Here is a 27694-nt window from a genome sequence, read left to right as displayed (position 1 = left end):
ACAAAGCAGTATGTGCCCACTTCTAAAATAAACATGTATGTTTGCATAGAAAAAGTAGGAAGAATGGTATCTATCAAATGGCTAATAAAGATAGATAGGTGATAGATGAACAGACAGAAGGATTATGAGTAACCTTTGTTTTCTTTTTATTTTAACTCTCCTGAATTTTCCTAAGTTTTTACAACAAGTATTACTTTTGCAATCAGTAAAAACAATAAAGCATATTTTTTTAGAAGCCACATACACCCACTGGCACTGACTCTGTTGCCACAGATTCACAGAACTGCACAGAGATCTGGGGTCAGACAAGCCCATACGTTGCTTCCCCTAGCCCTTGGTTTCCTGCTCCATAAAGCAGGAGCACCTGAACCAACCCCAAGAGCCCTTTCTTTAATGGGTAGTTTGGGTGAAAGGTGAAGATGGCCTCACCCAACCGCAAAGTTTGAATTTAAGGTTGCCCTGAAAGGGAACTTGAATCTGCTTGATTCAGATAAAGCTGCCAACGGGAATTTGGATGAATGGGAGAAAAATGAGCCCATGGCCTGTGCCCAGCTTTATAAACATATCAATCCAGGCCAAGCGTTCATCAAGCTGGGCACTCCTAACTCTGCTCCTGAGGAGAAAAGTGTTAAAACAAATGGAAAAGCTGGAGCCAACCCTGGGCCTGCTCCAGAGGCCACTGGTGAGCTTGTTATTACTGACGGCTTTCAGGGCAGCCCCTGAGCCCAATGAAGGCCTCATTGGGTTCCCCTAGGTTCTGAATGTAACTAGAGCCTCCTAGACCTAGCGACTTTCCTAAGTTTTCCACATCCAAGCCTAACACGTCTCCCCATGTGTTTGCTGTGTTCTCAGCTGGCCCGGATTGCGGACAGTAAGGATCATGTGTTTCCTGTGAATGACGGCTTTCAGGCTCTGCAAGGCATCATCCACTCAGTAAGTAGAGCTCTTCCTCTGAGACTGGACATTCAGGCACCTTCTGTCTCCAATCTGCTATTAATACCCAATTCCATCTCTCCAAGCTTGGTGTTTTTCTGCTCAAGAGAACACCATTTCTTCCTATATCTTTGTGTCTACCAAGTCCCACCTCTCCCCTCTGCCTTTCATGTATATTTCTTTCTCAATTATACCCTGCAAGTGGAAAATTAATCATTGAAAAAGGACACTGGGGGGCACTGGGGAGGCCTTGAGTCAAGCTTCAGCCAGCCCTCTCCTTTCTCCTAACTGGGAAGACTGTGACTGGTGGTTTACACTTGACCACCTCAGCTTTCCCACCATGACTGAATGCAAGCTGCCTTCAGAGCACTTGTAGACTGGACTTACATTACTTGGTCATTGGATGTACTTTGGACCAAGATGCCCATTGAAGTCATCTGCAGAGATAGAGATATAAAAAGCACTGCTTCCTAGGCATCTGGTCTAGGGTGCAGCCTGGACCTCAAGAGTTTTTTTTAAATCTCCCCTGGTGATTTGAATGTTGAGACAAGGTTGAGAACCACTGCTCTAGACCTATAATCCTCAAATACATGGGCTCCAGGGTTTGCATAGCCACCAGATCTCCTTCACACACAGGTGATTTTCTACATACCTTTTCCTGAATGGTGAACACGACAGTGGCTTCCAGGGCTTCTATTCTCTACCTCCCACACACAGGCAAGGCCCTTGATCCAGCTGAAATATTGAATGCTGCTATCTTAAAGCCTCAGCCAGAAATTCAGTATGTGTGCTGCACCTGGCAAAGATGTTCAGATGTTCTGCAGCCTCCACCTTTAGGTTTTGTAACCGGAAAGGCATCTGTGATCTTCCTTAGAAGCTTACCAGGCTCCAGACTAGGGGTCCAGGATGCAAATTCAGAGCTCAGGGGATCACTTTCCTCTTTAGATGTCAAGGGGGTATTGATACAGGGGTTGATCCAGGGGATACCGGCCAGGGGCTCAGCTCTCCCAGACCAACCCAGGAAACCTCCCGCATGGTTGTGCTTCCATGCTGCTCTCCCTTCAAGGTCTGCCAGGAGCTCCAGTAGAGTGGAATGCAGAGTGAGAAATAAGAACCTCAGAGCCTGGCAACCCAGCATTTAACTGGCCCATGTACTTACCACGTATAGATCCTTGGACACTTCTTGTTTGGAAACAGAAACCTATGGTGACTTACATCATAGGCTTGTTTGAGGATTACAAGGATTATTGGTGAAAATTCCTAATATTTTTCCAGACACAAAATAAGCACTCAAGGCATATGAATTATTGCCTCTTCCACTTCCTTTCCCATCATATGAAGGATATTAATGTCAGCTTCCCTTTATGCCCTAAACATTCTTGAATATGTGTAAAAATCACTTGAGAATTATGTTTACAATACCTATTCCCAAGAAATTCTATTGCAGTGAGTTTCAGATGGATCCAAAGAATCCGTATATCCGTATATTTTAAATCTGTTTTTTAAATAAAAAAGTACACCAGATATGCTTTTAGAACATCGACATATCTGACCTTTAGCATACAGAATTGTGAAAAATCATCCCACCTCAGGTTGGGAATTTCTATCTTAGTTATCTTCCGATGATAGTTGTTTTATTCAAGAAGTTTGTTTGCAAAGAATATATACCTATTCAAACCACTGTAACCAGCAAGTGAAAATTATTTATAGGATAGAGAATTATCAGACCCAATGATGGGTCCCCAGGTGAAGGACTCCTCCTCTAAATTATTTCTGGGGTGATGTGGCATACTTGACAGTGTAACACAAACTACAATAACCATGTAAAACATCAACCCAAGGGATGCAAAACATGATTACTAGCAGGACTGGGGGCTGATCATGGATCCTTAAGAAGCTCAGAGATGGATTATTCTGGGCAGAGTCCTCATGAGAAGGTGGGGCAGACCTGAATCATTGAAAGACCAGGGAAAGTTGATGTATAACACCAAATTATATGACCTCAGCCCAGAAGCTGGAAGACAGAAAAGCATATTTAGGGATCAGTAATAATACTTATCCATCTGGTGGGACAGTTTGGGTAAAAGAGTCAGGAGTAATGGAAAATAAGCCTAAATATTGGGTTGAAACCAGATTAATACAAGCCTTGAAGGGTTTTGGCTCTAACCTATAGGCAGTGGGTATAATTACTGAAACAAGTTAAGAAAATAATCTGATGGCAGTGCTTGTGCACATAGGAGGGAGACTGGGGACACCCAGAGAATGTAGGCCAATTAGGAGGCAATAGTCCTGCTTTAAGATGGCTAGATTCTGAACAGGGACAACTCTTTTCTGTTCAAACATTCTTATAAGCCGTGTGCCTAACACCAAAAGTTCTCACACAGATGATTGGACTCTTTTTGTATGTATTAATCAGTGTTGTCCTTGAATACGTCAGCCTTAGCAACTCACCCAAGCTCAACATGAGCCCAAATGTTTGTAAAACTTCCTCCATCCCCAAATGGAAATAACTACAAAGATCTTTAAGAAATTTTGGCAAAGCCATCTTTCAAAAAGGGAAGAAAAATAATTTGAGACTTCAGTGTCCAAACTTTTAGCTGAATGATAAAATTCTTGTGAGCTTTTATCTGTGAGTTATGCTAGTGGTTTCAATCCTTCCGCTACCCAAAACCCATGTTTATGGCAGTTGTTCATTCGTTTGCTTGGACAGAGAAATAGGGACAAGTAGAGCGAGCTCATCTTTCTCAAATCAGACAGAAATAATTATGGCCTCAAAGTTGGCTATTTTTAAGAAGTAGGTTCATTTCCTCTTTTGGATATTGAAAAGAAAACTCTCAATTTTTCCCCCATTTGAAGCCTCTATCCCAGCTTGTTCCCATGGATGTTGTTTTATGGCTGGTTATTTTCTCATAATAAAATAGGACTGGGCTTAATTATCCAAAATAAGATTGCAGAGCAGCTTCTAATAAGCTCAAGTGGCTCACAAAGTTTTCTGCCCATTATGCCTGTATTTTTAAACATTTAATTAATATGCAGGGGCTAGTATTTACTCATTCCTGAAACACTCATTGAAAACCTTTCGTGGCAGGCTCTGACCATTCAGTAACAAGGAAAACAGGTAGAGGCTCTGTCCTGGTAAAGCTTACAGTCCAGTGGGAGAGACACGTTTAAAACAACTAAATAAATAAATATGTATGAGTAAAATTTTGACAAATGGAATAAAACAAATAAAATGGTCATGAGATTAAAAGTGTTGACAGAGAACCCAGTCACCTTTGAAGAGATGAACTGAAGTTGCAATGGAGCCATCCACTGGAAGGGCATGGATAGAATGGGCAGAGCACAGCCCAGGCCAGTGCATAGGAGAATGAAAGACTAATGCTTAAGGTGAAGAATGGCAGAAGATGAAATGAAGAAGCAGGCCGATGCTAAATCACCAGAGCCTTGAAGGCCATGCATTTACTCAAAGCACAATAGGAAACTATAGCTAGTCTGAGTCTGACAATAGAGCAATCAGGCTTGAAATCAAGACTCAGGAAATCTAGACATCATGGCACTCAGAATCAACAGCATTTCGGCCTTGGAAGAAGAAAACTCACTATGACTTGAACATGTTCTATCAGCTCCCTCTACCAGGTACTTTATCACCACTCTCTGAAGAAGAACTTATTATCCCCATTTTACAGGTGAGGAAACTGGGGTGCAAGAAGGTTGGAGAAACCGCCCCCAAGTCTGCCCTCTCATAATGGTGGAGTGGGGAATTTGAATTCAGCTCTGGTTCCAGAGATTCTGCTCTTTTCATGACATTTGGCCATGAATGTCTGAGGAAATGAAAGTCACCACTGGATTACCAAGAGCCAGTTGCCCAAGGCTTGTATTCATCAAATCCCCAGATGCTCTGCTTTCTCAATCTGATGCTCATGTTTGATCTTTCCAATGTTCTTCAATCCTCTCTCCTTCAGGAAGAAGTACTTATTTGTCAGATTTATATAATATATTATTTTTCAAAACATTTCCACTTGTTTTCCATGTTAGTGCCTTAACTGAGAAAGATCGGAAAAGGGCAGAAGGAAATTAACAGCTGTAGAGAACTTACTTTGGAACCAGACATTGACTTTTCCCATATAATATTACCTCATTTAAAAATCATAACACAGGTCGCACGCAGTGGCTCACGCCTGTAATCCTAGCACTTTGGGAGGCCAAGGTGGGCAGATCACAAGGTCAAGAGATTGAGACCATCCTGGCCAACATGGTGAAACCCTGTCTCTACTAAAAATACAAAAAATAACCAGGTTTGGTGGCACATGCCTGTGGTCCCAGCTGCACGGGAGGCTGAGGCAGAAGAATCGGTTGAACCCAAGAGGCAGAGGTTGCAGTGAGCCAAGATTGTGCCACTGCACTCCAGCCTGGCGACAGAGCAAGACTCCATCTCAAAAAAGAAAATCATAACACAATCCTGCATGTTCTGCACATGTACCCCAGAACCTAAAGTGCAATTATATAATTATATGTATATATATATAATCATACCAATGCTGCAAAGTAAATATTCCTATTCCAATTTTATAGATGAAGAAACTGAAGCTCAGATAACCTGCCCAAGACCACATAGCCCTAAGGGGGAAAGCAGGATTAGAACCTGTTTTTTCCTTTGACTCCAGAGCCCATGATTTCTCCTACCTCTATTTTCTTAGGAAGGTAAAAGTAATCAAAACCACTATTCAGTGAGTTCTTACTATGTGCCAGGTACTGTTCAAATCCTTTCATGTAATCATCTTGAAGCTGGATACAGTGGCTCATGCCTGTAATCCCAGCACTTTGGGAGGCCAAGGCAGGTGGATCATGAGGTCAGGAGTTTGAGACCAGCCTGATCAACGTGGAGAAGGCCTGTCTCTACTAAAAATACAAAAGTTAGCCAGGTATGGTGTCACACACTTGTAATCCAGCTACTCGGAAGGCTGAGGGAGGAGAATTACTTGAACCCAGGAGGTGGAGATTGCAGTGAGCTGAGATCATGCTACTGCACTCCAATCGGCACTGACAGAGCAAGACTACGTCTCAAAAAAAAAAAAAAAAAAACACATCTGGAATCCTCACAGGTGCCATTTGATGTAAAAATCATTACCCCTTTTATAGAAGTAGATACTAAAAGTTCAGAGAGATTCACTAACTTCTCCAAGGCCCCACAGCACAGTGAGTAGTGATCCCAAATAGATTCAAGTCTTTCTAATGCCCACGATGTGAATGCCCATTGTGCTTTACTGAACAATGCGGGCAGACCGGGAAGCAGCTCCATTTCAGAGAGGAAGACACTGAGGACCGAAAAAGCGAAGTGGCTTGACAGAGGAAAGACCAGAATCCAAGTGGCCTGTTCTGGATACACCGTGGATGGGCAGGGGAGCACTTTGCCTTTTACTCCTATCAGGTGGAAAGCACCTCCAGAAATCATTACTGCCCAACGGATGAAGTACCATTGTTCTGGGAAGCTGGAGACTTGCCACAGGCTGAAAGGAACTTCCACACTTGTACTCTTAAACCCTTGCACACTTGCACGGGACTCTACCTCTGAGCACCATGACAGTTTTCCTACTCACTTCTTTAGAATATGGTGATAAAATTACAAGAAAAAGTCTGTATGGTTGGAAGATTGTAGCCCTTTAAGCCAGTAACACTGTAAAGGAAGAAACTATTCCTGTGCCTTCTCATATTGTGGCTTCTTCAGGGAATTTCCACTGACCACAGCTGGTGAATTTAGCACCAGCCCTCGAGCAAAAATATGAAGCAAAGGTCCAGCAAGGCTCCTGGGTCTTTGTTTGCCTTTTCAAAAGTGCTTCATGCAGTGAAACAGGAACCTGCATGAAAGCTGGGTTCAGATAACACCGAAATGGGTCAGCAGCTTTGAATCCCAACTTGGCCTGGTTACCACGATGCCAGTTCCTCCTCCCAGCTGTCCCTGCTTGGTGTGCAATTGAGGGTAGGGCCTGAAACCAAGGCCACTGTCTGAAAAGAAGGGCCCATAGTTGCTGGCACCAAGCCATCTCCATCTAGGAGAATTTCCCTGGAATAAATATTCAAGCCGACATTGGGCTTCCTATTAATGAGAGTGAGTCAGCACATAGAGCTTTCTGCATGTTTGATCAACAGTAAACAACAAGCATTGAGCCAGCACAACTATGTTTGTAAGGATTTCTCACAAGCTGCAGCATGACCATCCTTGTTATCAGGGAAAGTGTGAGCTCAATGGAACCAAGGAATCAATCTGTTCCATCGTATATGTAAATTTATTTTATTTATGAAAACCAGATCCCGTGCTGATTCTCCCTTCCACTTAAGGAAAGCAATGTAACCTCCTAATCTGGCCGAGGCCTTAACAAAGCTGTGATAAAAGGCAAAGTCTGTCTTCCAGGCTTGCCTCCCAGCTACTCTTCCAAGACCCCACCAGGAACTGCAAAGGATTTTCCTATGATCAAAATTCATGTCACATTCCCGAAGTCCTGGGAAGTGCCTGCCTTTATTGAACTAACTCCCTTTCCAGGCCTAGCAGACGAGGAGGCACATTTCAGCAGCAGCTTTTCTGATAAATCAGGCTTGTTGGTCACTGGAGGCAACCTCCTTTCCTTCCTTCATCCTGTCTGAATCCTGTCTCAAGGCACGCTTCAGTCTTCTCATCTCTACAAAGCCTGCCCTGCTTTACCCTCCTCCATGAGCTCTCCCTGCCTTGGACTCCAGTGACACCAACTGTTGGAAGCTCTTGCTGGGCATGTGGGTCTATTCCATGCTGTCTACCATTCCTCCTGGTCACACGCTAAGTTGTACAATCCCAAAGACTGTCCCGTGTGTCATATTTCCCATGATATCCAGCACTGCGCTTTGCACATTTATTAATTATAAAACAGCCCAGAGTACCATACAGCTTTTGCGACCCAGGGAAGACCTACCCTGCACAACAAGAGGGCAATCTGTAGCTCTGTTTCTTGTAAAATTTCCTCAGCCCCTCCGCTCTCTTCTAAGATTGCAGCTGTAAAACATGCCATTCTGGGCTCCATTCACGTTAGCAGGCTTGGATACAAAACATAAATAGAATCAACTGTAATTTCTGTAGTGGGCAGAAAATCTTTTTTAAAAATCGTTTGCCTCAGCAGTCATTAATTAGACTCAGATTTTGCAGACCCTCAGGCCAGGCATTTCTCCTACACTATTATTTCTATTCAGCTTATTAAAAAGCCCAGATGAAACAAGAATTCCCAGAGCTTGAAGAAGCTACAAAGACCGCAGAGGGGCATGTTCAGTTAATACTCAGATCATTCCCATTCTTCCTGTAGCCCCTCCTCCTATATCCAGGAATCTGCTGAGACCCACTGTAAAAGCAACAGCAGAATTTTAGAACAAAATCAGCCCCCAAGGAGGGCCACTCACTTTCCCAGTCTGCAGGGGGTCAACAAGCTCATCTTACTAAATAAACCACATTTTGGAGTTGCCAGCTCTCTGAGCTTTTCTTCTGCAAACATGGGAGGAAAGTGGTTTCGTGGGGAAACAAATCAATGTCCTCACTTTTAGAACCTTGTTTATCCTACACTCCTTCGGATCGGATTCTCTTTGAGTGTGAAACTAACAGAGTAGCATCTATTTATGTGAATTGGCTGCCCTCACTCACAAAAACTTTGGCATGTTTTAATAATAAGCTTTATTGTTTAAGATACAGAAACTGCTTCAAAATGTGTTTTCTTGCATGTAAGAATGGTATAATGTATTTTGGTACCATGTATTAGTGTACATAAAGTCATATATGAATCCCAGAAATATGTATGTATAATATTCCATATTTGTATTTGTAAAGGTTTTCTTTTTGTAGAGATGGGGTCTTGCTGTATTGCCCAGGCTGGTGTCAAACTCCCGGTCCCAAGCAAATCTCCCACCTTTACCTCCTAAAATGCTGGACTTACAGGTGTGAGCCACTGCACTTGGCCATATTCCATTTTTATTTAAAGTCAGACTCTATAGAACTGACATGGATCCAGGATAATGTCCATGGTTAACAGTATGTGTGCCTATTAGTTTAAAGTGTGGAGTGGAATTTAATTAGAAAAGGCAACTTTTTAAATATTTTATTAATTAGAGATTAAATCATTTCAAAATTCATGGGGTCAACATTGGCAGTCCTGAAGATGTGTTTGAGCCAGTTTGTGTTCCCAAGCTGCCTGGCTGTCTCTAATGCAGTGGTCCCCATGCTTATCCAACATGCTTTCTGCCATCAGCTGTAATAATGTGTGTGACTCTTCTGTGAGAGCCTGAGCCCCACCCACCAACCACAGATCTCTATGTTTTTCCCAAGTAAAGGAATTGAGGCCTTTTACAAAGCTGGCCAACCTAATACAGGGGATAATGGTATACCTACAACATTATTTTATTTAAGGAAGCTATTTTTTAAAAACGGTGGTGTTAAAATTGGCCTCTTGGGAAGGCAGCAAGTACACAAAGATGGTGATGCTTAATCAAAAGAGGGGAGTATTACAAGATGCAGAACACGGCCTTGTATTTCGGAAGACTCCAAGGTTATACTTACAGGAGGAAAGGGAGATTAATATATAATATGCTATAATGCCAGTTTATTAAGACATGCAGGAAGTATGTCAATCATTTATTCAATATTTATTTAATGCCTACTATGTGCCAGGCTAGTCATTGTGAATATTATAATGGGTAAAAACAAACCCAGTCTTTCTTCTTGTAAAGTTTATAATCCAAGAAGACAGTGACCAAGCAATTTAAAAAAAATACACTGTAAATTATAAACTAGGATAAGTTATCTAAAGGATGGTAACTTACATTAAAATGTTCATGGATATAGAGATATTTCATTGGTGGCAGAACTCATATTGGATTTGGAAAGTGGCAGAGAAAACAAGGTTAAATTAAACTTCCAGGTTTTCATCTTAGAGAACTGAACAGATATAAGTGGTCAGTAGATAGTTGGCCACCCCTGGCACCAGCATACTTCAAGCCCCACACGTCTTAAAACCAGAATTTGCCCTTTACAACAAATAAGACACCAAGGACCCCTTCCTGGCACCTTACACAAAAATTAACGCCAGATGGATTAAAGACTTAAACATAAGACCTAACACCATAAAAACCCTAGAAGAAAACCTAGGCAAAACCATTCAGGACATAGGCATAAGCAAGGACTTCATAACTAAAACACCAAAAACACTGGCAACAAAAGCCAAAATAGACAAATGGGACATAATTAAACTCCAAAGCTTCTGCACAACAAAAGAAACAATCATTAGAGTGAACCTGCAACCAACAGAATGGGAAAAAAACTTGTGCAATCTGCCCATCTGACAAAGGGCTAATATCCAGAATCTAAAGAACTAAAACAGATTTACAAGGAAAAAACAAATCCATTCAAAAGTGGGTGAAGAATATGAACAGACACTTTTCAAAAGAAGACATATGAGGCCAACAAACATATGAAAAGATACTCATTATCACTGATTATTAGAGAAATGCCAATCAAAACCACATTGAGATACCATCTTGCACCAGTTAAAATGGTGATCATTAAAAAATTTGGAGACAACAGAAGCTAGAGAGAATGTGGAGAAATAGGAACGCTTTTACATTGTTAGTGGGAGTGTAAACTAGTTCAACCATTGTGGAAGACAGTGTGGCGCTTCCTCAAGGACCTAGAAATAGAAATTCCATTTGACCCAGCAATCACATTACTGGGTATATACCCAAAGGATTATAAATCATTCTATTATAAAGACACATGTACATATATGTTCATAGCAGCACTGTTTACAATAGCAAAGACCTGGAACCAACCCAAATGCCCATCAACGATAGACTAGACAAGGAAAATGTGGCACATATACACCATGGAATACTATGCTGCCATCAAAAATGATGAGTTTGTGTCCTTTGTAGGGACATGGATGAATCTGGAAACCATCAATCTCAGCAAACTGACATGAGAACAGAAAATCAAACACTGCATGTTCTCACTCATAGGCAAGTGATAAACAATGAGAACACATGGACACAGGGAGGGGAGCATCACACACTGGGGTCTGTTGGTGGGGGTCAAGGGAGGGACAGCAGGCAGATGGGGAGGTCAGGGAGGGATCACATAGGGAGAAATGCCAGATGTAGGTGACGGGGGTATGGAGGCAGGAAACAACATTGTCATGTATGTACCTATGCAACAATCCTGCATGATCTGCACATGTACCCCAGAACCTAAAGTACAATTAAAAAAAAAAAGACACCAAGGAACATGCTCTGAAAGACTTTCTGAAAGATGTGTGAAAGCAAAAGGCTCCTATACCATGAATGGTTAAAAGAAGCTGGTCCATTATAAAGAAAAAAGTCCTCCAACAGGAAATGGCCGGGTAAATAAAGATTGGTTATTTATTGGAGCAAGAAGCAGAGCAAGTAGAAAAAAATAAATGCTGTGCCTATGATAAGGGAAGGCTGCCTTATAACTCTGTGCAGATAGTCACAATTCTATAAAGATTCTTGAGAAATCTATAAACTGAGAACTTCATGACAAAGGACATTTGATTTTTAGAATCTGAAAAAATAAACTCTTACATACAACCCAGACTGGTCCACAGTGGAGTTCACTTTAAATATATCAAACAACTCTTGTAACTTGGCAAAGTTCTTGTACATCTGCTGCCTCTGTTACCCGTCCTCCCACCAATAATCCAATGAGATGTGCAAAAGTAACCTTACAAGTAACAACACATTGCAATTATTTAGTTCTTTATGGATTTCAAACATACTTTTCCATCAATGTTCTCTTTGAAATCTGTCCAAAAGTTGGCAGTAAAATAGCATTCACCTTGGTTCAGTTTTTGTTGTCAGCAAATATGATTCAGCAGGAGGCCAGTGGTGGGTGATGGGGCTTAAGCACAAGTGAACCGTGGTCCATGCCCAAAAATAGCAGCAGTAGCAATAGTAATGACAAAGGAATCGTTAACAGCGACTGTTGTTTGAATACATGCCAGACATTTTCTTAAGTGCTTTCCTGCCAAGGTCATTTTGACCACTCTTCTTGGTGCCTTATTTTCATGAGGTGCTCATGCTGGCTGGTAGCCCAAGGGTTGTTAACGATCTGTGGATCAACCACATCTGTCTAGTTGTGTCTATACGACAAAAAAACTTGTCGGTTTTTTTTGATCTCATGTTCTCCCTCACTATCCAATCCAATATGAAGTTTATTACCTAAATCCAATTGATTTCACAAACAAAATATCTCTGCATTCATGTCTGTTATTTCATTTAACCATCATACAGCCGTTTGAAGTTGGTATTTTTCTTATCCCATTTTGCAGAAGAGGAAACTGAGATCTGGAGGTTTGATAACTTGTCCAAGTCCACATGGCCAGTAAGTGATGGGGTTTGGATTTGAGTATAAATCCATTCAGAGTCCAAATCTATCTTCTCAGTTTCCAGAGCCTAAGTTCTCGGTAGTAACAGATGCCATTAGTTGATTACTTATCAAGTTCTAGGCACTGTGCTATGGGCTCCACCTGTGTAATCTCATTTAATCTTCCCAACACAACAACTTTATGCTAGTACTTCAGGTAGATACTATTGTTATCCCACTTTTATAGATGAAGAAACAGACACAGAGAGATTATGGAACCTGCCCAAGGTCACACTGCTCATGAGTGAGTTGACCTCAGCTATTTGATTCCAGATTTCAAGCTATTACTCAGGATGCTAAACTGCTTCCCAAAATTGGGGTTCAGAAGTTAAAGGATTTGTCAAGGAGCATAATTCAAATAAATACAGACCAGGGCAAAAACCCAACTCTTCACATGGGATTATACTTGAGGTGTGCAGTGATCTTAGCCCTTTCTCCTCTACAGATCAATCATACCCTCACCTCAAAGCCTGTTACCTCTAACATCAGCCTTACCCTGTGTGAGTCCCTTCCACTGTATCTAGTGATTTCAGTGCTGCATCTACACCTCCGCCATGGTTATCACTGCCGGGGCCTCCCCACCCCCACACAGTCTCCAGTCCCTGAGCTGATGTGCTGTCTGCTACAGTTCAGACAGGCTGATTACCATACAGTCTGGGATGCTAAGAACCACGAAAGCCCTTCAAATCCATCAACAGCCATTTTGACTTCTTACCTTTTGAAACCAGACATTTCAAATGAGTATGAGCCCCAGTGCCAGACAAATCCTGCCCATCCCCCTTACTGATAAATTTCACTCTATTGGCTGTATTGCATCCTTCCAGATGTTTTAAGTTAAATTTGGGAAAGCTGTGTTTTTACTGGATTCAATCACAGTGCTTGGCTGACATTTTTTGGCCCTCCATACACCCCTTAGATTTATCAGCTAATTGTAGACACTTTGAGAGAATAATACAGTATGTGTTTATTGTGACAAGCCCTGTTAGTGTGTCTTTGTGGTCAAAGATCCACGGATGGTTCCTTTACCAATCCCTGGTTAAGGATAAGAATTGGTTTTAAAAGGTTGGTTGAAACTCAGGCTGGGTGAAAATTTCACGTGTGTGTTTGGGGAATGGGGACAGGACTAGTCCAAAAGCCCTTTTTTCATTCTTGGACTGTTTTGAAGTCTTTTGTTTTGAATGATAAAATGATTTATTAGGAGATGTCAAATGCCTGAGGAATTTTATTTAAAACATCAAAAAACAGTTTCGTGTTGTTCTAATATCACTGTTGAAGTTTCTCCTTCTGGGCCAGCTCTGTTTCTCAAATGTGGGCTGTTTGAAGACTTGTGCCTGAGTACAAGTGAAAGGAGGTGGCTTCCTCTCTCAATCATGGCAACCACTGGCTGAATACCCCAACAAACAGGAAAAGCCCAATAGCAGCAAGTTCGAGGGTGGGGGAATGGACAGTCTTCACAATTCAGGCAGGACAGTCTGGGATGAATCACTGTGCACCAGGATCCTAGCAAACCCCAGTCCTAGGACAGTGCTATATGCACAAGAGACCAAAAAGACTAGATCAACCCTAGGACACTGGGGAAGCTAGCAGGGAAACACAGGTGCTCAGGATATATCCTTGAGGTCCTTGATCCCAAATCAGACTGAAAATAAGTGGAAAGCAGGAACTCAGTATTTGACCCCAGTGCCCAGGGCCAGGTATGTGAGGACCGCTGACTCTAACAGAGATTGGCAAGGAACATGGGAGTCCAGAACATTCCCTTCCCGCTACAGTCAGGATAGACATGGGGACCTGAGAGGAACTGAGGCTGCTCCTGTGTCTGGGGTGGGTGGAGGTGGCTAGGTAAGCCAGAGGCTGAGGAAATGAGGCAGAAGCTGAAGGAACAAATTACTTCCAACTGCGGAATCAGGAGGACACTGCAAACACAAAAGGGTATCAAAACACAAAAATGCCGTGAGGTTGGACAGAATAAAGGAAAGGTAGTTGGAAAATCTGAATTCTAGAATTGTTAAGGAAAGAAATATTGTTTTTGATGACATTCAGGTACATGGTTGGGTGATTACCTATTTTAATAAATGCATCTTAATATTTTCTTAAGCATGTTTGTTCATTTTCTTTCGCAATGCTTCTCTATAAGGATGCCCAGATTTCCTCTGGAATGGGTAAATATTATCTCTTCTGAGAAACTGTTTCGTTTTCATTCCACAGATTGAGAAAGCTCATAAATATTGGCTGTCCTTTTCATTTGCTACTAGAAAGCTTGGAACTAAATCTGCTCTAGCAAGGAAATAAGCTCTCACAGCGTATTTTTTCTATGCTAGTCTCACTTCTTGCATCATCTTCCCCTTATTTTCTCTTTAGTCAGCCCCACATTGTCATTTATTCTCTTTCATTTGTGTCTGGTGATGTATGCTTTACTTGAGCTGGAACAAAGAAGCATTTGTAAACAAATACAACAGTGCAAATAAATGGTCATTTCCCAAAGCTAAAAGGTGCTTTCTTCTTTTAAACAGACTCTAAATTGATAACTATATCATCAGTTGTTTTACCAAATGCCCTTTTCATGAATAGAGAGTTTCCTTCAGCCCTCTAAATCATCTCAAATTCCAAATTTAGTAGATAAAACATTCGGTTGGTAAATTAACTCAACATCTTATACTTGTTTAAAATACTTGGTTCAAATTCTAGAATCAATATTCTCGAGGTAGGATTCATAAATGGTGAAGAGAAGGTTGGGCACTACCAGTGAGATACCCTACTCTAGCCAGCAAATATCTTAATTATTAACTCCTGTGAAGTCACAGGGCTCCCCCAGCTCTCCACTCAACCCTACAAGACTCATTTGTGGATAAGAATACATTTCCATTTAACTAAGTCTACATTTGCATTTAACTAAGTTTATTTAACATGCCCCCTTCACAGCTCACATTTTCCAGACTTTTCAAGCCAAAACGAACTCTCAGTCATCTATCTGTGTATGCAGCTCCCATGGAGAGTTGACCATCTCCATCCTATCTTTCAGCTCTATCTAGTATCGCTCTTTTAATTCTGCTTTTCAAGCTGCCTTTGTTTCAGTTCAAGAAATCTATGTACTTTTTCCTTCTCACCTTTGCTCATACCATTCCCTGGCTGGACCATAACCCTACCCTAACCCACTCCCTTTCATTTGAGTTCTACCCTTAGCTCCCACCTCTTCCATGAAGCTTTTCCTAGCATACCTGCCCCAGTATCTCCTCCATGAATTCTGCAGCTCCTCCTGTCTGTTCTTTCACTCTTGCACCTACCAATATGACTGGCCATTGGCATTTATCATTTCCAGTGTAAGTCCCATTTCCACAACCCTATGTTAAACCTCTGAAAAACTAGGACTGGCATAGCATAGGCTCAGTAGATACCTGCCAAAAGAGCAAATGAATGAATAATTCTTAGGGCTTTTAGAACCCAATAGCATCTAGCACAATCTGGCTTATTACTAGTCTGGCTTATTACAATCTGGCATTGGTACTAGTCAAGATGTTAGACTCCTCCCAACCCCACTGCAACCAAATGTCCTTGAACCTTCCTATCGCTGTCTCGGTAGCCAAAAGCAAAACTCTAATTCTGTCTTTGAACAAAATGAGCTGTGCACTGACTCTTCTATTTCCTCTCCTCCTAGATTTTGAAGAAGTCCTGCATCGAAATTCTAGCTGCTGAACCATCCACCATATGTGCAGGAGGTAAATTGAAATGAAATGCTAATTGCTTTCATACAATTGATGATATTTTAAGTTCAAGCCACATATGTACTTCATTGGTGGTGGGGTGGGAAAGAGGAACAGGAAGGGGACGGCAAAAAGGAGTCAAAATTGCTAACCAAATTTGCTCCAAGGAAGAAAGGAAAGAAAGAAGCTACATGTCAGTTGTTTGAAAGTTTAAGAAAAAAAAATCTGTCCAAATTTTCTTCTTTCACTGGGCACAGTGGCTCATGCCTGTAATCCCAATGCTTTGGGAGTCCGAGGCAGGCATATCACTTGAGGTCAGGAATTTGAGACCAGTCTGGCCAACATGGTGAAACCCTGTTCCTACTAAAAATACAAAAAAATAGCTGGGTGTGGTGGTGCTCACCCATAGTCCCAGCGACTTGGGAGGCTGAGGCAGGAGTATCACTTGAACCCAGGAGGTGGATGTTGCAGTAAGCCAAGATCGCACCACTGTACTCCAGCCTGGGCAACAGAGCAAGATGCCATCTCAAAAAAAAAAATTATGTTTTTCACGAGACAACAACATATGACCACATGAATGCAGTGCCAGGGCTTTGTAAGGGGCCTGTGCAGTGAGGAACCTCAGTTAGACTTTGTGAGCTTCAGGGTAATTCATCTCTGGGCTTTGTGTGCTTCAGGTAGAGGAATTGAGTGGGATAGTCACATTAATTAAATCTTGTGTGTGTGAGTTGTTTCATAAACATATATTTTATAGTTCTGTAATTTTAAAACAATTAGAAAACAAGGGAGTTCCTTAATTGTGCAATTATTGCATTCATGAAGAAAACCCAGACTTTCAGTTTAGCAATCTAATTGGATGTGTTGTGCAACCTTGTAATGAATCGGAAAGTCTAAAGACAGTGTTAATTTACTAACTCACTAGTATAATCAATTCCCTTCCTGTAGGCTCCTGAAGACTGAGAAGGAACCTTATTTCTCTCTATTTCCCACTGCCTAGCAAAGTACCTGGCACTTACTAGGTGGCCAATAAATGTTGAGGAAATGACTTGATTCATGTATTTCTTCAAAAAACAATGCCACTGATATTTGCCTATTTGACCCTTATCTCCTTTCACCAATCATAAGAAGTGAAAGAACTGCAATTAAAATAAATAAAAATCTAAAATTAATAGACAAAGATAGAATAAGACCAAAATAAAAGGAAAAATCTCAACTGCTTAGACAATAGAAAAATGCCTTTGTAAGTAATTCTAACCTAAAAAAGTACACAGTATCCTTTATATACCATTAAGATGTTCAAGATAATAAAAACACCACCTATATAAACTAAACAAAAATGACACAGAAATACCAGGGTCCACAGGATCTGATCCTATCAAATTCACAGATTTCAATGTTTCTCATCAAGTGAAAAAGAAAAATAAATGAATTAAGAATTAATTAAAAGATGATTTTGGAAAAGCTAAGGAAAATACAAGAAACAAATGCACAACGCACTAAAAAATTTACACAAATTAAAGCAATTCAACAGATAAATTATTCCAAGAGTTGTTTATTTGGTAGAACCAGTAAAATAGACAAATCTGGTAAATCCAATCTATGACAGAAAAGATGTCATACAACCCGATAAGGTAGGAAGAATTGAAGGAAGAACTTTCAGGCCTCTTCAAACACTACACATGTCAGTGTTTATGGCATGCTTCACTGGCATAAATGAGGACAGTCCTTAAGGATTTTATTCCAGTTTCTGGGCTATGTTTTAGAACACTTGAAAGATTTTCAGGGAGTTAGATGCACCAAAAAAACGATATTAAAATCTCTAGCTTATGTGCAATATTGCATATTTTATAAGCAAACAAAGTTATCTGTATCAGAGTAAACTGTCCAATCATATTATCTTTATTTCTTATAAAGAAAAAATTAAAACAAGACACATGATGAAAGCTAGCCCCAGACTTGAAAAAGGCAAGCTGTCACCTCTCAAATTAATTCATAAGTGTTTTAACATGCTGATTACAGAATAACATTTCTAAGAAGATAATGAAACTCCCAAAAGATATTCTTACATCAAAATTTCTTCCATGGATTTCCTTGAAGATTTCTTGTTGACCATTCTCTGGAATAAGCATGGTTTTATGAGGCCTGGGAGCCCATTTCATTTTCCAGACGCCTGTCTTATAGAGTGAGGCATAGCCCTTCTGTGACTTTCATTAGGTTAGTTCAAAGATACAAGGATTTACTGAACGTGCTTTTAGAAGTAAAAACTTATGCACAACAAGATGGCTTGTTATCAGCATTATCCTAATAAGGATTAAAGGCCAGTGTTAGAATCATGATGTCGATAATGTCATACCTAGATAAGAAAAGCATTCCTGTATGTTTCTCTGCTGAAAGAAAATTGGGGAGGACTATCTGCAAAATGATTAATTAACTCAACATGTATTGGGGTAGATAGTAAAAAGGAAATAACTGATTGTTCACATTTCTAACATATAATGGTGGGACCAAGCCCTAGACAGATCTATGAAGAAGGCAAAATTTGCTTTCACCAAAAACCTTTCATCTCAGCTGCCTCCCCTCACTCTCTGTGAACTCCTTCTTTTCCTTGGCCCCTTGAACAGCCCCTGCTGTGGAGTCCTACCCTGGTCTGTCCTGCTCAAGACACTCTATGCTGATGATTGCACTCCCCTAAGACAGTGATCTCAGCTGGCTCTCAACTGCAGCTCAGCACCAGCACTTGATCTGAGAGCAAACTGAGCTCTGAGCGAGGCAGCGAGATAATGACAACGAAGCCAAAATCCAATGTTGGGCGGCACATAACAAGGTGTAATTTCATGGAACAAATACAAAGTGTTGAACTTGGATTTAAATATCCAGTTTCACATACAGGCAGGTTTAGGGAATCCTGACTTAAACAGCAGATAGGAGAAAAGACAAGAATGAGCATAGTTGCTTGCTCCTCAACAAGAATGCCTCTGACTTGAAAAAGCTGACATAATCTTAGGGTGCATCAATAGCCATCCCATGTTCAGGTCAGGAGAATAGTCCTATTCCATGTTCAGACCATGCTTTCAAATCCCACATTTTAACAATAGCATTGACGAAGGCATGTCCATAGGCGAAGAGGTAATGGATCTGGAAATCACATTATAATTAATTCATGGATTCATTCTGTCATTTCCTTTCTTCTTTTCTTTTTCCTTTTCTTCTTTCCCTTTTTCTACCTGTTTTCCTTTCTTCTTTCTTATCATCAATTCTTAGTGTCTTCTATAAACCAACCCACATGACAATATATGAATACAAAGCTCATAAGACTTGCTCCCAAATTTACTCACACCCCTATGAAACTCACAGTTCACTCTGGGAAATAGTCATATGTTCAAATAAATTACAAAAGCATGCAGTAAGCACTGTAGCAGAGGACTGCTTACAGAGTAGTGAGAGCACTAATGAGATGCCTGTGCAATGAGGAAAAACTGAAGTCATCATGGAGACTGAGGCCAGGAATTGAGATACTCACAAGAGCATCTTCAGATATTTGGAGGATTCTCATGCAGAAAGAAATTATTGTGCTTATTACGTATAGCTCCAGGAGACCACCATGGAGACACTGGGGAGGAATTCAGTGAGACAGATTTTGTCTTCCCACGTGCAACTTGTACAACCAAAGCTTTCCAGCAATGGAGTGGATAGTCTAAGCTCTCCTTCCATTGAATCATGTGAGCAGTGGCAGAATGGCCATCTGTAAGCAGATTCTATCTGGAGAAAACCTCCTCTGGGTCTCCTTGACAGCTTCATATTTCTAAAGACTTAATTCCGTTTCCACTAAGGTACTAATGGCTGATTATTTCTCAGTAACTGAAGAAAGCAGTATTCCTGGAACTGTTTTACATTTTAACTGAAACTCTTATTGGGGAGAGGAAGTGGAGAGAATATCTAAAATACTGCCTTCAAAAAGAATTCCAATCACTGCATTGGTGAAAATATATAGGGAGAGAGAAACTTCCCAGAACTCCTCCGCTCTCAGAGGTTATAAACTGGCAGCCTACAAGTCCTATCTGCTCTGCATATATATTCTTTTTGATTCATACTGCATTTTTTACCTAAATTTATTGCTAACAATTAGGAAATCTGATTTCACTAAAAAATACAGATTTTCATCCTCTTGAAAAATCAGAACTGACAACACTAAACCTGTATTTATTACAAGTTAATGGTTATTGAGGACTGAATAACTTCCTTCAAAAGAAGTATATACACTTTCCAGTCCATCATACTCCTCACCACTCCCCATTGTCACCCCAGTACCCAGGCCATGCATGTGGTTACCATTTAGCATGGTGATTATGTCTGTGTATTTACAGTTGCCGTTCTAAAACATGCAAGACCTGCTATGTGGAACCCCCTTGTGGCAACTTTGACATTACTGTACTTCAGTAATTCTGCTTTTCTCCCAATAGAGACTCTTTTTTAAAGTTTCTAATTAAGTATTTTTGCAGATTAGCCTCTGTGTAATTAAGAGTATGGACCCATTTGATCCTGCCTAATTTAGCCCCTCTCTAGGAAATGCACCCTGTGCCTGAGCACAGTCTGTCTGTGGTCCCACTCAGTTGGCCTCTGACTTCCGTAGTTCACAATGTGTTATGTAAGCAAGGATGCCAGGAAGGAACTAATTGGAATCAAGTGTGCAACTTGCCAACTGTTCAACACTTGAAGTTCTTGTACTTCAGAAACGGAAGGAAGTTATAATTCGCTCCTCACTGTCCTTTCAGCAGCAGTTGTATTCCTACTGTGATTCCCACTGTTTCTGATCAAACTGGGTGAGTTGGCACTAAGGAAAGTCAACTTAAGGTGTCATGTTTACCATTTGGAAATTTCAATGTTTAAAACAGACTCATTCAAGCAACATCAGATAGTGGTATATTTCTCTCACTTTTCATTGTTTTTGAAGCATGGATTTCTGACCTTCGCATACCTCTTCTAAATGGATTGCTTCATTCTCTGCTTGATCTTTCCATTCATTTATAGACGTTTCTATGTGGAGAAAAGATTCTCATACACTTTTGGTGGGAATATAAAACAACACAACACTTTGGAAGAGTTTTAGCTCTTTCTTAAAAAATTAAATATACACCTACCATATGGCCCAGCCATTCCTCTCTGAGGTCTTTACCTAAACAAAAAGCAAATCTGTCCAGACAAAGAAAGACTTGTGCACAAATGTTCATAGCAGCTCTATTTTTAACAACTAAAATGCTCTCCACAGGTAGGTGAATAAACAAATTGTGATTTACCTGTATGATGGACTAATTTTAATGCTCAACAATAAAAGAATAAACTATACATAAATCCCAAAATATTTGTGGATGTATCCTAAAATAATTATGCTGAGTAAAAGAACCCAGATAAGAAAATTACTGCATGATCCTATTTACATAAAATTCCAGAAAACGCAAACTAATATACAGTTCCAGAGAGCAGGCCAGTGGTCATGGAGGTAGGAGAGCTGGGAAGAGAGATTACAGAGCAATACAAGGAAACTTTTGGGGTTGCAGGCTCCACTCACTGTCTTGACTGTGGTATTGTGTCATGATTATATACATATGTCAAAATTTATAGAATCCTACACTTTGTGTGCAAGTTATTATATATCAATTATGCCTCACTGAAGTTGTTATAAATAAAAGGCTATAACTGAAAAAAGTTCTAGAACAATTCAGGCATGAGAAACACCTATTATATGTCAGTCCCTATATTTTGTTTTTGACACTCCATGCCACATTAAGCATCTAAGAGGAGAGCAAATTCAAAGTGACTCACTAGACGAACTGTCACTAACAATAATTTGGCACAAAAGTATTGGGTGGCCAGAGCAAGTGAAGAACATACAGATGTCTCATTTTCAGACACAGTGAATGATAGGCAATCTTTATTGAGGTCATCTCAAAGCTCTGTGTTCCACATTTTCAAAAAGAAAAAAGGAAACCAAAGAAATAAAAAGAGAGAACAGAGTGGAATAAGTCTATCAAACTACTTACTGACTTTATTTTTTCTTTTTTTTATACTGAGCTATATTTTACATACTGTAAGATTCACCCTTTTAAAAGGTACAATTCAGGCTGGGCATAATGGCTCACACCTGTAATCCCAGCATTTTGGGAGGGTGAGATGGGCGGATCACTTGCAGTCAGGAGTTTGGTCAGTTTCCCCTGGCCAACAAGGGGAAACCTCATGTCTACTAAAAATACAAAAATTAACCTGATGCGGTGGCACACACATGTAATCCCAGCTACTCAGGAGGCTGAGGCAGGAGAATAGGCTGAGGTTGCAGAAAGCCAAGATCACGCCACTGCACTCCAGCCTAGGTGACAGAGTGAGACTGGGTCTCAATAAATAAATAAAAAGAACAATTCAGTGGTTTTTAATATATCGTAAAATTGTACAACTGTAATAACTATCTAATTCCAGAATATTTTCATCACTCCAAGAAGAAACCTATACCTATTAAGCAACTATTTATTCCCCCATTTCTCCCTCCCTCCAGTCCTGGCAGCCACTAATTTAGATTTGCTAATCTAAACATATCATATAAAGGAAGTCATGCGATATGTGGCCTTTTGTGTCTGGCTCCTTTTATTTATCATAATGTTTTCAAGGTTCATCCATGTCATCAGAATTTGATTTCTTTTTATGGCTGAATAATATTCCACTGTATAGAAATACCATGCTCATCAGTTGATGAACATTTGGGTTATTTCTATATTTTGGCTGCTTTTAATAATGCCACTGTGAAAGTACACGTATAAGTTTTTGTGTAGACGTAACTTTCAATTCTCTTGGGTATATGTCTAGGAGTGGAATTTGGGGGTCATAAGGCAACTATGTTTAACTTTTTTGAAGAACTGCCAAACTGTTTTTCAAAGAGGCCACAGCATTTTATATTTCCACCAGAAATGTATGTGGGTTATAATTTCTTCACCAGCAGATGCTATTGTCCATCTCTTTTTTTACAGCCATCATAGTGAGTGTGAAGTGATATCTCCATGTGGTTATAGTTTGCATTTCCATGGTGACTAATGATGTTGAGTATCTTTTTGTTCATGGACCTTATTAAGCCTCAGAAAATAAACAGGATTAGACCTGGCTGGGACCTGAATAAATGATCACCTTATCCTTCCCCTTTATTCTCTTTCTAGGCCAAGATATGTTATTTATTCATTCACTCAATGAGCTCATCCTGAGACTGACTCAGTCCTGGGTTAAGGCACAGCCCAGCATTCAGAAGAAATAGAAATGTTGGCCTCTGTCATCAGGAAGCTTTCATTGTAATTAGGAATAACAGTGACAAAAGAATATAGATCTTAAGGAAACCTTAAAGGATATATAACTTAAAAGATTAAATCAAAGACAATTTTCAGGTGGAAAATTCCTCTCTAAAGTCCTGCAATCTTGAAGTACTTCTTATAGGAGCTGTAAGCCAACATGCAAGTTGCCTAAAAGCACTTAGTTGTACATATTTTGAAAGCTGGGTTCAGGGCTTTATAGATTAGTAGAGTTAAATCAATATGCCCTGGTCCTGACGTGTCCTGGTTTTCACTTACTGGCAGATTCATTCAACAGGGTTTTGTTACATAACGTCTATGTGTGAAGAGCTGACATTCTAGTCAGGCTGCTTGGCCAGATGTTTGGGCTCTTCTGGTAACCAAATGTGTGCACTAATACAGAACCCTATCAGGCAGGATGGGAGCTCGCCTCTGCCCTGGTGTAATCCCCAGGGTATCATTTCCTCCATCTTCTCCCCGGCCTAGGGGGTTAAATTGTTTGGTTTCCGTCATTGCCACATCATGGATTCCTGCTGTCTTTCTTCCCCAAAATCCCTGAGGTTCGGCCAAGCAGACATGCAGGCAGCCCCTTTTATAGAGGATTTAGCAACTCAACTGCTGTTAGAGAACATTGTGTTAGAGAAGAGAGTTTGGCATGTGGTCTGCATTTCCACAGTCTTCTCTTCCTTTGCTGATCTTTGAGGAAATAAGAGAAGTAGGCACAGCAGTGAGGCAGAAACCATTTGGAATCAGCAAAAACATCAAAGAGCACATGTCTGTGTGTCTGGCATTCAAAATGGAAACAGAAATAGGTTTCTATAGGCTTAACTGTGCAAATAAGAGAAGATAAGATTCTTCTACAAATGCTTGACGGTACTAAATTGCTTATTGAGTCAACCAAGGAATCTGTCATATGCCTGGCAGGCATCTAAAGAAAACTATTAAGCCCATCTTTCTAACTGTAGCAATTATGCATTTGTATCAACATGTATATATAAATCTTTCATAGTCATAGGACTTATACTCCTGAAAAAACCATATGCCCATCACCTTAATTAACATAGTTCAAAACAAGGCACTGAACTTTTGGATATGAGTTCCAGTTCTTCTGCTTTACTAATGACATGACCTTGGGCAAGTCACTCAAAATGTCACAATCTCCATTTCCTTATTGTAAGAGTCTCTTGTACTTCTAAAAAGCATTCTTCTTTAACTTGTACTCTTTGTGGCACATGTAGTGCCTTTGCATTCTTTTACTTAAATTTCAGTCTCTTGCTTCACATCCAGAACTATTCCACTTTTCTGCAAAATGAGCAAACCTGCCTAAAATTAAAATAAGCTCTAAAAAAAATCACAACCTCAACTTCTGAATGACTCATCTGTCGGAAGACAAAATGACTCCTAATGTTTGCATGGTGGTTCAGAAGATAATGGCTGAGTTCTAAGTGTATGGCATTTGGTGCCTAACAGACCTCAATTCTAGTTCCGATTCTGACAGTTACCAGCTGTGTGATCTTGGACAAATTACTCAACTTCACTGAGATCAGTTTTCTCATCTGTACTTCTCCAGGCTGTGGTGAGGTTTAAATGACATCAAACATGTACAATATTTCACAAAGGGCCTGGCTCACAATGAGGGAGCAATTAGCATTAGTTATTATTGTCTTGGCAAAAATGACCTCTAAATTAGTTTCCTGGGAATACACTCAGGACGTTTATTAAACTTTCAGAGTCCCATATACTAATTCTCTAATTTCATTCTTCCTCCAACAAAAAGTATACATTTAGTGGCTATTACATTTTAAGAGCCACATTCACAAATATAGCTTTTTTTATTGCACTTTAAGTTCTGGGGTACATGTGCAGAACATGCAGGATTGTTGCATAGGTACACACATGGCAATGTGGTTTGCTACCTCCATCCTGCCCATCACCAATACCTGGCATTTCTCCCCATGTTATCCCTCCCCAACTCCGTACACCCCCTTGTCCCGCCCCTAATTCTCTGCAACACAACTCAGTGTGTGATGCTCCCCTCCCTGTGTCCATGTGTTCTCACTGTTCAACACCCGCCTATGAGTGAGAACATGCAGTGTTTGATCTTCTGTTCTTGTGTCAGTTTGCTGAGAATGATGGTTTTCAGGTTCATCCATGTCTCTACAAAGGACACGGACTCATCATTTTTGATGGCAGCATAGTATTACATGGTGTATATGTGCCACATTTTCCCTGTCCAGTCTATCATCAATGGGCATTTGGGTTGGTTCCAAGTCTTTGCTATTGTAAACAGTGCCGCAATGAACATTTGTATGCATGTGTTCTTATAATAGAATGATTTATAATCCTTTGGATATATACCCAGTAATGGGATTGCTGGGTCAAATGGAATTTCTATTTCTAGATTGTTGAGGAGTCACCACACTGTCTTCCACAATGGTTGAACTAATTTACACTCCCACCAACAGTGTAAACGTGTTCCTATTTCTCCACATCCTGTCCAGCATCTGTTGTCTCCAGATTTTTTAATGATCTCCATTCTAACTGGCATAGGATGGTATCCCAATGCAGTTTTGATTTGCATTTCTTTAATGACCAGTGGTGATGAGCATTTTTTCATATGTTTGTTGGCCTCATATATGTCTTCTTTTGAAAGTGTCTGTTCATATCCTTTGCCCACTTTTGAATGGGTTTGTTTGTTTTTTTCTTGTAAATCTGTTTTAGTCCTTTGTACATTCTGGATATTAGCCCTTTGTCAGATGGGTAGATGGCAAAAATTATTTCCCATTCTGTTGGTTGCCAATTCACTCTGATGATTGTTACTTTTGTTGTGCAGAAGATCTGGAGTTTAATTAGATCCCAATTGTCTTTTCTGGCTTTTGTTGCGAATGCTTTTGGTGTTTCAATCATGAAGTCCTTGCCTGTGCCTATGCCCTAAATGGTTTTGCCTAGGTTTTCTTCTAGGGTTTTTATGGTGTTAGGTCTTATGTTAAAGTCTTTAATCCATCTGGAGTTAATTTTAGTGTAAGGTGTCAGGAAGGGGTCCAGTTTCTGGTTTCTGCACATGGCTAGCCTGTTTTCCCAACACCATTTATTAAATAGGGAATCCTTTCCCCATTGCTTGTTTTTGTCAGGTTTGTCAAAGATCAGATGGTTGTAGCTGTGTGGAATTGCCTCTGAGGCCTCTGTTCTGTTCCATTGGTCTGTATCTCTGTTTTGGTACCAGTACTATGCTGTTTTGATTACTGTAGCCTTGTAGTATACTTTGAAGTCAGGGAGCATGATGCCTCCAGCTTTGTTCTTTTTGCTTAAAATTGTCTTGGCTATGTGGGCTCTCTTTTGGTTCCATATGAAGTTTAAGGTGGTTTTTTTCAGTTCTGTGAAGAGGGTCAAATGTAGCTTGATGGGGATAGTGTTGAATCTATAAATTACTTTGGGCAGTGTGGCCATTTTGACAATATTGATTCTTCCTAACCATGAGCATGGAATGTTTCTCCATCTGTTTGTTTCCTCTCTTATTTTGCTGAGCAGTGCTTTGTAGTTCTCCTTGAAGAGGTCCTTTACATCCTTTGTTAGTTGTATTCCTAGGTATTTTATTCTCTTTGTAGCAATTGTGAATGGCAGTTCATTCTTGATTTGGTTCTCTTTAAGTCTGTTCTTGGTGCATAAAAATGCTTGTGATTTCTGCACATTGATTTCGTGTCCTGAGACTTGGGTGAAATTGCTTATCAGTTTCAGGAGATTTGGGGCTGAGACGTTGAGGTCTTCTAAATATACAATCATGTTATCTGCAAATAGAAATAATTTGATTTCCTCCTTTCCTAATTGAATACCCTTTATTTCTTTTTCTTGCCTGATTGCTCTGGCTAGAACACTTCCAATATTATATTGAATAGGGGTGGTGAGGGAGGGCATCCTTGTCGAGTGCCATATTTCAAAGGGAATGCTTCCAGTTTTTGCCCATTCAGCATGATATTGGCTGTGGGTTTGTTGTAAATAGCCAATAGTTTATTGAGAGTTTTTAGCATAAAAGGCTGTTGAATTTTGTCAAAGACCTTCTCTGCATCAGTTGAGATAATAATGTGATTTTTGTCTTTGGTTCTGTTTATGTGGTGAATTACGTTTATAGACTTGCATATGTTGAACCAGCCTTGCATCCCCGGGATGAAACCTACTTGATCATGGTGGATAAGCTTTTTGATGTATTGTTGCAGTGTGTTTGCCAGTATCTTATTGAAGATTTTTTCATCTATGTTCATCGTGAATATTGGCCTGAAGTTTTCTTTTCTTGTTGAGTCTCT

The 27694-nt window shown here is 40.3% G+C and overlaps 1 protein-coding gene across 5 annotated transcripts in view; it reads left to right on the top strand.

Moving 5' to 3' along the window:
* The window catches only part of ANTXR1 (ANTXR cell adhesion molecule 1), a 268675-nt gene that overhangs the window by 72156 nt on the left and 168825 nt on the right, over positions 1-27694 (top strand). For all 5 annotated transcript variants that reach the window (XM_054244875.2, XM_035272389.3, XM_078349163.1 and 2 more), the window contains exons 8-9: positions 853-933; positions 16029-16089. In XM_054244875.2, the coding sequence (XP_054100850.1) occupies positions 853-933; positions 16029-16089 (142 nt within the window). The remainder of the gene's footprint in view (positions 1-852; positions 934-16028; positions 16090-27694) is intronic.

Source organism: Callithrix jacchus, chromosome 14, assembly GCF_049354715.1.
Source record: "Callithrix jacchus isolate 240 chromosome 14, calJac240_pri, whole genome shotgun sequence".
NCBI lineage: Eukaryota > Metazoa > Chordata > Mammalia > Primates > Cebidae > Callithrix > Callithrix jacchus.
The sequence above is the reverse complement of the archived record's forward strand: the minus strand, read 5'-3'. Positions and strand labels throughout refer to the sequence as shown.